Source organism: Dipodomys spectabilis, unplaced genomic scaffold, assembly GCF_019054845.1.
Source record: "Dipodomys spectabilis isolate Male_0828 unplaced genomic scaffold, ASM1905484v1 ptg000671l, whole genome shotgun sequence".
In the NCBI taxonomy this organism is placed as follows: Eukaryota; Metazoa; Chordata; class Mammalia; order Rodentia; family Heteromyidae; genus Dipodomys; species Dipodomys spectabilis.
Window position 1 is genome coordinate 804254 of NW_024871348.1, and position 12341 is coordinate 816594.

Genomic DNA, 12341 nt, shown 5'->3' on the forward strand with positions numbered 1-12341 from the left:
ACCATCAGGTGGGAATTAGTGAACACTGCATACCTGGCCAGGACAAGAGGAGCACAGTGTGCACACCTAGAGCGCCCTCTGGTCGGAATCAGTGCTCACTGCCCCTTCTGGTCCTGAGAAGGACAGTGTACATACCCAGAGCGCCCTCTGGTGGGTATCAGTGTTCATTGCACTCTCTGGTCCTGAGAAGAACAGTGCACACACCCAGAGCGCCCTCTGGTGGGAATCATTCTTAAAAGCAGCCATCAATTAAGAAAGCGTTAAAGCTCAACACTTCACTCTACTTTATCCACTGCAGCCCCTGGTCCTGAGAAGGACCGTGCACACACCCAGAGCGCCCTCTGGTGGGATTCAGTGCTGACTGCATCCTCTAGTCTTGTGGGAGGAGCAGAGCATGGAAGTGAGGGGTCCAGGGGCGGGGCTTGTGTAGGGGCAGAGAATGATAGGGGTGGGGCAAGAATGAGTCCAGAGGTGGGGCTTGTGGGGAGGCAGAGCACAGGAGGGGTGTGGCAAAGGAGAAGTGAGTGGTGTATGGATGTCAGTCAGGGTACATATTAGGGTGTGTGATGGAGTATATGTTAGGGTACATGTATGTGTCAGGTTACACATTTGGGATACACATAAGACGGTTACCTGTATGGTTTGGACAATGTATTAGAATTTAGAGTATTTATTAGGGTATGTGCTACGTTTAGGGTAAATGTGAAGTTGTAGTTTGTTAGGGTACATTCAGGGTACAGGTACAATTTAGAGAGTATGTGAATGGGTACTTGTTACCATATGGGTTCGTGTCCAGAGCATGTTTATTGTATTACAGTATATTGGGAATCTGTTAGGTTTAACATACATGTGAAAGTGATGGCACATATTAGGGTATGTGTTTGAGTCCATGTCCATGTATGTGTTAGAGTTAGGGCACTTGATAGGGGATTTGTTAGGGTTACGGTACATGGTAGAATGTGTGTTAGGGCACATATTAGGGTATGTATTAGAGTTAGCATACTTCACAGGGGATTCGTTAGGGTGAAGGTACATGTTAGGATATGGTTGAGTCACATGTTAGGGTACATTAATTTTTTTAAGTATGTGTCAAGGTACTTGGGGTATATGTAAAGGTCAGAGTTAGAGTATGTTAGGGTACATTCAGGGTACATGTAAGGTTACCTGTACGCTTTATAGAATATGTGTTAGGGTATTTGTTATTATATGCGTGTCTAGAGTATGTTTAATGTGTTAGAGTACTATTGGGAAATCTGTTGGGGTTAAAATACATGTTAAAGTCAGGGCACATATTAGGGTGTACATTGGGTTACTTTAAGGTACAAGTTTGAGTGTATTTAAGGGTATTTGCATGGTTTTGAATAAGTGTTAGGGTCCTTGTTAGGGTTTAGAGTACAGTTAGCAAACAGGGTATGTTTTGTGCACATGCTAGGGCACATGTATGACTTGAAGTACATGTTAGAGTACTTGTTAGGATACATGAAAATGTTTAGAGTGTGTGTTACAGTATGTGTTTGGTTGTGTGTTAAGGTTACAGTTATGGTTTGGGTTAGGCAACATGTTAGGAAGTATGTTGGGATAAGTTTAGGGTACTTGTTAGGGTATATGTAAGCTTTACAGTACATGATAATGGTTAGGGTCTGTGTTAACCAGTGGGGTACATGTTAGAGCATTTGTTAGGGTTTGGCTTAGAGTTAAGGTATGTATTATGGTATGTTTGGGGTACATGCTAGTTTACCTAACTATAAGAGTACTTGCATGTATTAGAGTGCATGTAGGAGTCATTGTTACCACACATTTTAGCGTTTAGAGTGTATGTTATGGCATGTGTGTGAGTTAGAATGAAGTTTATGGTATATGTCAGGGTTCGTGTTAGAGTTAGGGTATGTGTTAGGGTTAAAGTATACGCTATAGTGTATATTAGGGTTATGGTTTGGGTTAATTAAGGGCACGTGTTTGGGTATGCGGTAAGGTGAATTTGAGGTAGATGATAGGGTGTACGTAAATGTGCCTGTATGGTTTACAGTACTTGTTAGGGTACTTGATAGAATGTGACACTGTTTACTATATTTGTTAGGGTACTTATTAGGGTATGTGGTACAGTTTAGGGTTTTAGAGTAAGGTATGTGTTAGGATAACTGATAGGGTACATGTTGGAGCATGTGCTAGGGTTGGGGGTTAGGGTCAGAGTCAGGGTCATTGTCAGTGTTAGGATTTTATCAATCTGGTGAGGTTAGGGCTAGCATTTGGATTATGGGAATAGGTCAGGCTTAAGGTCAGGAAAGGGTGTAGGGAAAATATGGTAGACAAAGGGTGAGGTTGGGGATGCACTTGAGGAAATGTTAGAGTAAGGGTCCAGGAAAGGTTTAGGGTTAGGGAATGTGTGAGGAAGAACTCTGTGGGATGGGTTGGGGTTATGGATATGGTATGAATATGGAGGCTCAGTGGTACAGCGCTTGCCTTGCATGCCTGAGGCCCTGGGTTCGATTCCTCAGCATCACAGAAGCAAAAAGAAAAAAAGCCGCAAGTGGCGCTGTGGCTCAAGTGGTAGAGCGCTAGCCTTGAGCTGAAGAGCTGAGGGACAGCGCCCAGGCCCAGAGTTCAGGCCCCACAACCAGACCCAAAAATAAATAAATAAATAAAAAAGTAAAGCAAAAAAAAAAAGGAGTAATTTTTTTTCTTTGCTGAGAAGAAATGCCGTCTGGCGCTCCATCTGGTGGTCTGCGCCTCCCTTCAGAGTTCTGGCTTGGCCAGGTGCAAGCTGGGAACAGAGCAGCGGATGGAGCGAGGAGGCGCCGCTCCTGTGCTCTGGAGAGTCCCTGGAGCTGGTCTGTTCTACGGAATCCAGTGGGGCCAGGCGGGGCATGCCCGGCAGCCCCCGGCCGGCCCGTCAGCATGTGCCCACCTCTCTGCGCCGCTCAGGGAGTTCAGCTCCTGCTCTGGCTTTTCTGTGGCAAGCCTTTCCCCCTCCACTGAGGCTGCCGGTGTACCATACCCTTCAGAGTGCGTAGAGCACAGCCTTGTTCCCTTCCCGAGGCTTAAGTTTAAGAGGCGCTGTCAAATCCACCACCAAGAATGCTTCTCCCTACCTGAGCGCCTGACATGTGGTACCTCCTGACCTTTTTTGGAAGTTGGGAGAGTCAAAGGCAAGGTGGTGAGTGTTCACGTAGCTAGGGGTCGTGAGGACATGGGACTTGTCCAGCGAACGCACTGATGTGCTGTTCCTTTTTTTTAACCAGTGTTTGTCCAGCACGATGCTGCTCAGCTCTACCTCACGTTCTGGAACCTTCTTAAGGATCAAATAGATGATGTGGACTTGGTAAGAGCTGAAGCTGGAATCCCAGGACCTGTAGAGGTCGCTCACCATTGTGCATTTGTAGTAAGGGATCCGTGGAGACCGCTTGCCACGGTTCCTGGTGTCCTTCCCGGTACCTGCCGGGAGCGTCAGGGCTCGTCAGTCCAACAGGTCCAACTGTGGCCATAGCCTCACCCGTCCTTGGCGCCTTCTTGCAGGTAGAGAGGCTGCAGGCCCTGTACACGATCCGGGTGAAGGAGTCCCTGGTTTGCCTCCTCTGTACCAGAGAGAGCAGTAGGAACAGCAGTATGCTGACCCTCTCCCTCCCTCTCTATGACGTGGACGCAAAGCCTCTGAAAACACTGGTGAGAGACTGGGTGAGAAAGGGTCGCCCAGCAATGCCATTTCCCCCCGCCATGCCAGTTCCCCGTGTCCTTCCACCCGCGGACACTAACAACTCTGTTTCACTTGCACGGCTCTAGGTGGCCAATTTCTTTGAGCAGCAGCAGAAGTTCTATCCTGTTTCTCATTTTCTCACCCTCGTATTAACCAGGGCTCCTTGTGTTTTCTCGTCCAGTGGGTGGAAGATCCTGACAGATGTAGCGCTGTTAGTGGGGTGCTTGGGGGACTGTGGGGGAACCTGCAGCGGAGCTCAGCCCTCACCTGTGGGGTGGCCGCGTGCCCATGGAAAGGGTCTGCTGACGCGGCCTTTCCCTGCGGCCTCCGCCGGCAAGAGGAGGCCCTGCGCTGTTTTTTCCACCCCAGGGAGTTAGCCAGCAAGAGCAAGTGGTTCTGCGAGGCCTGCGGGACGAAGACGCGTGGAAGCCAGGTGCCCACCCTCAGGTTCAGATGCGTCTCCGGGGCGGGCTGTTGCTGGGCCACGGCTTTCCAGACACTTCCGGACCCTTCCTGATGGCGCATGGGGTGGGATGTGGGTGAGGCTAGTTCAGACCCTCGGGCTTCTCATAGACGGGGCTGTGGATGTCGCTTCTTGACCACAGTCTTCCACCAGGAGTGGCAGGTGACGGCATGGGGCTGGGTGGGGGCGGTGGGGTTTCCTCTTTGGTTTTAGAGACGCTCCCTACAGCAGACTCCTAGTTTCTGAGGGCCAGGCACCTCTGCGGAGCCCTGAGCAGCTCACGGCTTTTGTCTGAGGTCCATAGTGCTGTGCCGGCCAAGCGTCCCCTGAGTCTCCGGGGAGAGGAATGGATTCTGCCATGGAAGCCTTCAGCTCCCCAGTGTGTTCCCCGCACCCCTCCCCCCGGGGAGGAGAACGAGCCACCAGGCCCGGCGTTTCTCAGGATATTCCCGCAAGCGCCTCGGGGCCCCGTCTCACAGTGAGTTTTGCTTTTGCAGGTCTTGAGGATGACGCATCTGCCCCAAACCCTGACCCTTCACCTGATGCGATTCTCCATTCGGAACTCACAGACGGAGAAAGTCTGCCACTTGCTGCACTTCCCTCAGCGCTTGGATCTCAGTCAGGTTCTTCTGGCTGAGCATCAAGACTTCACTGAGGACGCAGAGCAGGTGAGGTGTTCTGGATCGATCCTACCAGACGCGGCGTCCTCCAGGTTCAGCGCTCTTACCCCTCGACTGCTAGATGGCACCGACTGGTGACTCCCCTGGTTCAGGCTCCCCAGGCCCGGGTTAGCGATTTGGTCTTCAGCTCACCTCCACAGTGTGAGGGCTCGGAGCAGCCCTGTGCTGGGTGCGCAGCGCCCCCGGGAGGGGAGCCAGGCGTGGTGAGCTCAGCCTCTGAGCACTGCTCTGTCTGAGGAAGTGTGCCCTCTGCGGGCTAGGCGGGGCCCGCACCGAGGACAGGCTGGCCTCAGGTTGCTGCGAGTCACAGAAGCAAAGGCATATTCAAGGCAGAGGGCTTAAAAACATTTTAAATTCAATTTATTTATTTATTTTTCAGCCAGTATGTTGGCATGTGCCTATCTTCTTTGCGGCCGGGAGAGGTAGACCAGAGGGACATTGGTTCAAGGCCAGTGTGAGCTACACAGTTAAGACCCTGCCTCACAAAGAAAAGAAAGGCTGTTTTTGTTTTTTTCTAAGCATTATTGATTTTAATGACCATGTGGTCCCCCGGGGTCCGTGCTGGGGTTATCATTATAACAATGTCACCACAAGCCTTTGCTGTTCCTAGTGTTAGTTTCTTTAAAGATTCAGAACAAACCTGCCTTATTTCCAGTGTTGACACATGGAAAGTATTTGTGTGTAGGGATTTCAGTGTGGTGCTGTGACGTACGCATGCCGGAGGAATGGTGTCTTGTGGTCTTGGCACTGACTAATGTGTCACGCTGGGCCTGTAGCAAGCACATCGCCATTCACCATCTGAGCCAAGCCGCTGGGCCTTTTTGCTTGAGTTCTGTTATCAGGCAGTGGTTTGTTTTTGTCCAGGCCTGACCTTGGGCTGCTCTTCTACCTCTGCCTCTCCCAGGGACAGGCTTCCGGGTGTGCACTTGTGTCTGCCTTGTCTGTTGAGATCGGAGTCTCACTAGCTTTCTGGCCAGGCTGACTTTGTCCACAGCCTTTCTGATCTCCCCCTCTGGAGGACCTGGATTATAGGTGTGCAACCGCACCCATCCTCAAATTTTGGAAAGATTAGCTCAAGCTAGACAACATACTTATCACTTCACCTGTGTCTTTGTGGTGAGCTTATGTAAAAATTCTTTAAAAGCATTTTCCGGTGTGGAACACATTATAATTACGATACTGTATGATATTGTTCTGAAACCTATTCCTCCCGTTTAACTGGAAGTTTGTGCGCTTTGATCACCATCTTTCATTACAACCCCTAATAACCACTGTTGGGTTTCTGCTGCTATGTTTTCATTTGAAAGAAAGAAATACTCTTGACTAACAAAAAAGTCAGCCCAAACTCTCACTACTAATGTTCCCTTTTCTTTTAAACAGTTTTCTAAGATTTTGAGGGAGTGGAAGGAACACTTCATGCACACATGTAGTAGAGACTTTGCGTCTGTAATATTCCTCTTCGTGTCCTACTGTTTTTGTAAGGTTTCTGTCCTGCCATTTCACTGTCCGTTTTCGGGTTCTTTTCTGTCAGCGTTTTGTGGATATTCTAGTTCCATTTCTTCTCCTCACCTTTTTGAATGTCACCTCATATTTCTCACAGTTTCATTAACCTCAAATTGAAGACTTTCAGACTATGTCTTCTGTTCAGATGGTGGCATTTGTCTATCAGTCCATTAATCATAGGAAGCCTGAATCGGGGGAAATCATGTTCCCGACATTTGCCTGGGGAAGGAAAAAACAGCACAAAACAGAGCTAGGGGCGTGATTCAATGGTAAGGCTCCTGCCTGGCACGCAGGAGGCCCTGGGTTCAAACTGCAACTTCAAAACAAACCAACAAAAACAAAGAAGAAACCAAGGTGAAACAAAAAGTTCACAAACCCTTCCCCCCCAAACCAAACCAAAACCTATTCCCTTGCGATAACTTGTCTGCCAATGTTAAAAAACCCTTCTGCATGGTTAACAGAGACCTCCTCAGAGTTCCCACTTGGCAAAAATTGAACATCCCCTACTTACTGGTCGTGCGTCTGATATAACACAGGCATCACAGTTCTGGTTTGTGATGCTTCTCTTCAACTAGCTGTGAGATTCTGCAGGTCAAGGTCTTTTCTTCGAGCTCCTTGGAAGTGTCAGTGCCGGGCCTAGAGCAGGCAGTAAACAAGTGCCTGGCAAATATGCTTCCTCATTAAAGACCATACCAGGGCTGGGAAAGGAGGGATGGGTCGCTTACAGCCTTGTCCTCTTCCAGCGTGAAGCACAGTATGAACTCTTCGCTGTGATAGCCCACGTAGGGATGGCAGACTTCGGTCATTACTGTGCCTACATTCGGAATCCAGCGGATGGAAGATGGCTCTGCTTCAATGACTCCAATGTTTGTTGGGTGAGAACCATCATCTAAACTTTCCTCCTTCTCTGAATTCTCAGCTCAGAGTTGAAGACGCATTATGGTCTTGTAGTTTGTGTGTAGGAGCTGGGGAGTTTTGTGGTTCAAAGCCATTCTCTAGGTTTATTGCTTTATTTATTTATTTTCTTGCTTGTCTTGGGGCTTAGACTCAGGGTCTGGGTGCTGTTCCCCAGCCTCTTTGTGTTCAAGGTGAGTGCTCTACCTACCACTTCGGCCACAGCACCACTTCCGGTTTCTTCTGTATGTGGTACTGAGGAATGGAACCCAGGGCTTCATGCATGCTAGGCGAGCACTCTACCACTGAGCCACCTTCCCAGCCATGGTTTATTGCTTTCTAAGCATCTGTTTGTGTCAGTGTTAGGTTTCTGGTGCTCTTAGCCCCGTACCTTGAAGGTTTATGCTTTGTAGGAAACGTCTGTGGAGCGAGACGTTAAAGATGCAAGGTGTAAAACTCTGGGATAGGTGTAAGCATTTCAAGGTGAGTGGGGACATCACAGAGGGTCTCAGGATGCACGGCGTTGTGTCACCAGATGCTCTGATGCTGTGTGGTCGCCAGGGTGGGCTTCTCCATTCTCTGCAGGAGTCTAACAGGGCACATTACAGTGTCCCCTGTTCTGTCCACACGTAATAGCAGCTGCCAACCAGCTGCTGATGTCTGTGATGTTCTTCCAGGTGTCCTGGGAAGACGTCCAGTGTACCTATGGAAATCATCACTACCGCTGGTAAGAGAAGCACTTGGGGGAATGGAGTCCACTGGGTTCTTGGAGCTTTATGAAATCTTCACGGATGAACTATTGCCTTTATCCGAGAGTCCCCACTGACTACCATTCAGCCTCATCTTTCAGCAGTCATCCCTGGCACCACACTTCCCTCAGAATTTAGACTTAAGTAAAGCACTGGCATAAGTCCCAATACCATGTCCATCATCTTCTGTAACTGTGTACCTGTATTTTCTGGTCTCTATGACCCTGTCCTAATTTATCTTCTGAGCAAGTGCCTAGTGGTGTTTTGATAATCACTGTCTTTCCTACTGCGCAAAGCTTTACTGATGGGCCCCAGCGGATTGGCGGGGCTATCTTATCAGTACCGCGCTAACCGATTGCACCGCTGGAGCTCCAAAGGCAGGGCTATCTTATTTGCTTTCGTTGCTTTTTGAGCAGGCCTCCTTTATTACACTTCAAAATGTTTGTTGATTTTGCGACTTTTCCCCTCACACCAGACCATGTGCTTTTTTTTTTTTTTTTTTGGTGCTGGTTCTTGGGTTTGAAGTCTAGGCCTAGGCATTGAGCTTTTTCACTCAAGGCTAGTGCTCGACCACATGAACCACAACTCCACGGCCTGCTTTTGTGTGGTTAATTTGAGATAAGAGTATCAAAGACTTTTCTGCTCTGCTGGCTTTGAACCTGAATTCTCTGATCTAAGCCTCCTGAATAACAAGGGTTACAAGTGTGAGCCAGTGGTGCCCAGAAGACCAGGGGCCAGGACCACTCTTCTCTTTCTCAGTAGGCATCAGGACATGATACTGACGTAGTCATTAACCTAGAGAGAAAAGCTGGATAAAGTTAAGGTAGAGATTTTTATATGTACTGGAGGTGGAAATGGAACTGACAGTGTAGGTACTGGAGGTGGTATGGGGGTGACAGTGTAGGTAGTGGAGGTGGTATGGGGGTGACAGTGTAGGTACTGGAGGTGATGTGGGGGGGACAGTGTAAGTACTGGAGGTGGTATGGGGGTGACAGTGTAGGTAGTGGAGGTGGTATGAGTGTGACAGTGTAGGTAGTGGAGGTGGTATTGGGGTGACAGTGTAGGTACTGGAGGTGATATGGGGGTGACAGTGTAGGTACTGGAGGTGGTATTGGGGTGACAGTGTAGGTACTGGAGGTGATATGGGGGTGACAGTGTAGGTACTGGAGGTGGTATTGGGGTGACAGTGTAGGTACTGGAGGTGATATGGGGGTCACAGTGTAGGTAGTGGAGGTGGTATTGAGGTGACAGTGTAGGTAGTGGAGGTGGTATTGGGGTGACAGTGTAGGTACTGGAGGTGGTATTGAGGTGACAGTGTAGGTACTGGAGGTGGTATGGGCGTGACAGTGTAGGTACTGGAGGTGGTATTGGGGGTGATGGTGCTTGTACCAGGTGATATTCAGCTACATCAGTAGGCTTGATTTCATAATTAATGGATTAGGTGGAGCTTATGTTTGATATCTTCCTTTTACCTACTTTTCATATTTTCCTTTTATTTATTCTCAACATTTCTCTTAGGTGCCTGTTTTTAGCCAATTTTTGGTTATTCATTCCCCTGTGATTTAGAATAGGGGTTAGCAAACTTTCTCTGTAGAAGTTAGAGAGAAAGTACTTAGGGTTTTGGAGCATAGCTTCTGTAGCATAGCTTCTGTAGCTGTTACTCAGCTTTGCCCTTGCAACATGCAGGGTGCCACAGACAGCACGTGAATGAATGAATGTAAGTGGCCATGTTCCAATTAAGTTTATTTGCAAAAAACTGGGTTGGAGTTGGCTTATAGTCCCATAATATGTCTGTCCCTGGTCCTTTCCTCCTTCCTTCCTTCCTTCCTTCCTTCCTTCCTTCCTTCCTTCCTTTCTTCCTTCCTTGTTTTCCTTCCTTCCTTGCTTCCTTCCTTCCTTCCTTCCTTTCTTCCTTTCTTTCTTCTAGTCCTGGGTATGAACTCAGGGCCTGGGTGCTATCCCTGAGCCTCTTTGTATTCAAGATTAATGCTGTACCACTCGAACCACAGTGCTACTTCCAGCTTTTTCTGAGTATTTTATTGGAGATAAGAGTCTCACAGACTTTTCTGTCCAGGCTGCCTTTGAACCATGACCCTCAGATCTCAGCCTCCTGAGTAGCTAGGATCACAGGCATGAGCCGTTAGCACCATGCTGTCCATGATTTGTATGTTAGCTAATAAGAACTTACAGGTTAGTTTCCCAAGTCACTATTTTCTTTCCCTTTGATGAGACGGACAGGTTAGGTAGATGAAGGTTTGCTTCATTATCCTGGAAATTTGGTCCTATTGTGAATCAATAATATATCCCCTCAACTAGGCACTGGTAGCTCACTCCTGTCATCCTAGCTACTGAGGAGGCTGAGATCTGAGGATTGCGGATCAAAGCCAGCCTGGGCAGGAAAATGTTTGTGACTCTTATCTCTAAGTAACTGGCTACAGAAAACTAGAAGTGGCTTTATGGCTCAAGTGGTAGAGCCCTCGCCTTGAGCTGGGACAGTGCCCAGGCCCAGAATTCAAGTCCCACAACCCACCCAAAAATACATACAGCCTTTCATTGTAAATGTTTCATTTTGCTATGCTGATAAATTTCTCTTTATAGGCAGGAAACTGCATATCTTCTGGTTTACATGAAGATTAGAGGTTAATGGATATACTCTAAACCTTCAGAGACTGACAAATTCATTTCTTTTCCTGTCATTGGATCTGCTGAGTCTTCTAGGAGATTCTACAATGAGGAAAAACATAAAAACTGTAATAATTTAAGTCTTAAGTTATAACCATGAATGGGTACTGGTGTGGTTTGGATGTGGTTTGTCTCCAAAGGTCCTGTGACAGAGGCCTGGTCCCTTGTCTAGCAATGTTGTGGGGCAGAATCTTTTGAGAGCTGAGGCTTGTGCAGGGCATCTGTGGCTCATGCTTGAAATTCTAGCTACTCAGGAGGCTTTGAGAGTTCAAATCCAGATAGGGCAGAAAAAGCCTTGAGACTTACCTTCCATTGACAACTGAAACAAAAGCTGGAAGTATAGCCATTGCTCAAGTGCTAATGTGCCGGTTGGGGTGAAAAAGCTCAAGGATGGACTGCACCTAAGCCCCGCGTTCAAGGCCCAGTAGTGCCCATGAACTATTTCAGCTAGGCCCCTGTCTCCCTAAGTTTCCAGAGCCCTTGAAAATGTCCCACACCTGGAGAGTAAGCATTCAACACAGGAGCCTGTGTAGGAAATTCTTATCCAAACCATAACTCTTGTGAATGAGGCACAATAAGTAAATAAAGTTATTTCTTTCAAAAGGAGTGTAGTGTGCAGCTTAATGGGGTAATTAAACACATATGCTGCTAACGACTTGTGCTATAAATATATAGCTGTGAAAGCAAAGGCCACTGGATCTTTTCAAGAAGTTGCGCTCCTCGGGACCCGGGCTGCGGTGAACACTAATGCCCAGCAGAGGGCGCTCTGGGCCTGTGCGCTGTCCTCATCAGGACCCGGGGTGCGGTGAGCACTGATGCCCACCAGAGGGCGCCCTAGGCTTGCACACTGTCCTCTCATCAGGACTCGGGGTGCAGTGGGTCCCGATTCCCACCAGAGGGCATACTAGGCGTATGTGCACTGGCCTCCTGGCCTCAGGACCTGTGGCATAGAAGACATGCAGAGGCCACGTCCTATGGACTATGAGTCCCGGCACCCTGAAGCTGAGAAAGCGCACAGGTGAAGTGGTTCTGTCTGACTCCATTCTGGGAAAATGATCAGAGTCGGATTTAGAGTTGCTTCAAATAAAACACAAAATGAAATGGATACCATGGATGTATTACAGTAACAACTAGGACCTGAAATATATATATATATTGGTCCCCTCGTGGGGCCTGAACTCTGGGCCTGGGCGCCGTCCCTCAGCTCTTCAGCTCAAGGCTAGCGCTCTACCATTTGAGCCACAGCGCCACTTCCGGCTTTTTGCTTTTTGCTTATGTGGTGCTGGGGAATCGAACCCAGGGCCTCAGGCATGCAAGGCGAGCGCTCTACCACTGAGCCACCTTCCCAGCCCCTGATCTATTAACCTCTAGTACATTGCAGTGCACATTGAAAAGTTCCACAAAATGTAAAATGCTTTTATGGGGATATGTGAGGACTGGTTTTTAGTGTTAACATCCTCCCTGTCTTAAATGATACTTGACTAGATGATAATGATTAGCTATAACTGATTTATCCTATAAAGGATTTAAACATACATAAGGGTCTAGGGTTGTTCTGACACACCACTGCAGACTGGGTTGTTTAGAGATCTGTGTTCGTAGCTCTGAAGTTTAGCAGCATGGAATAAGTGTCTTCTGGGCCACATTCCCTCAGGAGGTACAAGGCACTGTGAGTTCTA

The 12341-nt window shown here is 48.1% G+C and overlaps 1 protein-coding gene across 1 annotated transcript; it reads left to right on the forward strand.

The window, feature by feature from the left end:
• The first annotated feature begins 1962 nt into the window (after positions 1-1962).
• LOC122101690 (ubl carboxyl-terminal hydrolase 18-like) lies at positions 1963-10994 on the forward strand. The gene is made up of 9 exons (XM_042672164.1): positions 1963-1967; positions 2755-2897; positions 3240-3319; positions 3514-3660; positions 4032-4124; positions 4652-4822; positions 7081-7212; positions 7909-7958; positions 10579-10994. The coding sequence occupies exons 1-9, from the start codon at positions 1963-1965 to the stop codon at positions 10622-10624; spliced, it is 867 nt and encodes a 288-aa protein (XP_042528098.1). The 3' UTR covers positions 10625-10994.
• The last annotated feature ends 1347 nt before the right edge of the window (positions 10995-12341 follow it).

Excerpts from the sequence above, each read along its gene's own strand:
- LOC122101690 (XM_042672164.1), top strand. Across the intron at positions 4,125-4,651 it reads CGAAGACGCGTGGAAGCCAG|GTCTTGAGGATGACGCATCT; the intron begins GTGCCCACCCTC and ends TTGCTTTTGCAG. Across the intron at positions 7,213-7,908 it reads ATGACTCCAATGTTTGTTGG|GTGTCCTGGGAAGACGTCCA; the intron begins GTGAGAACCATC and ends ATGTTCTTCCAG.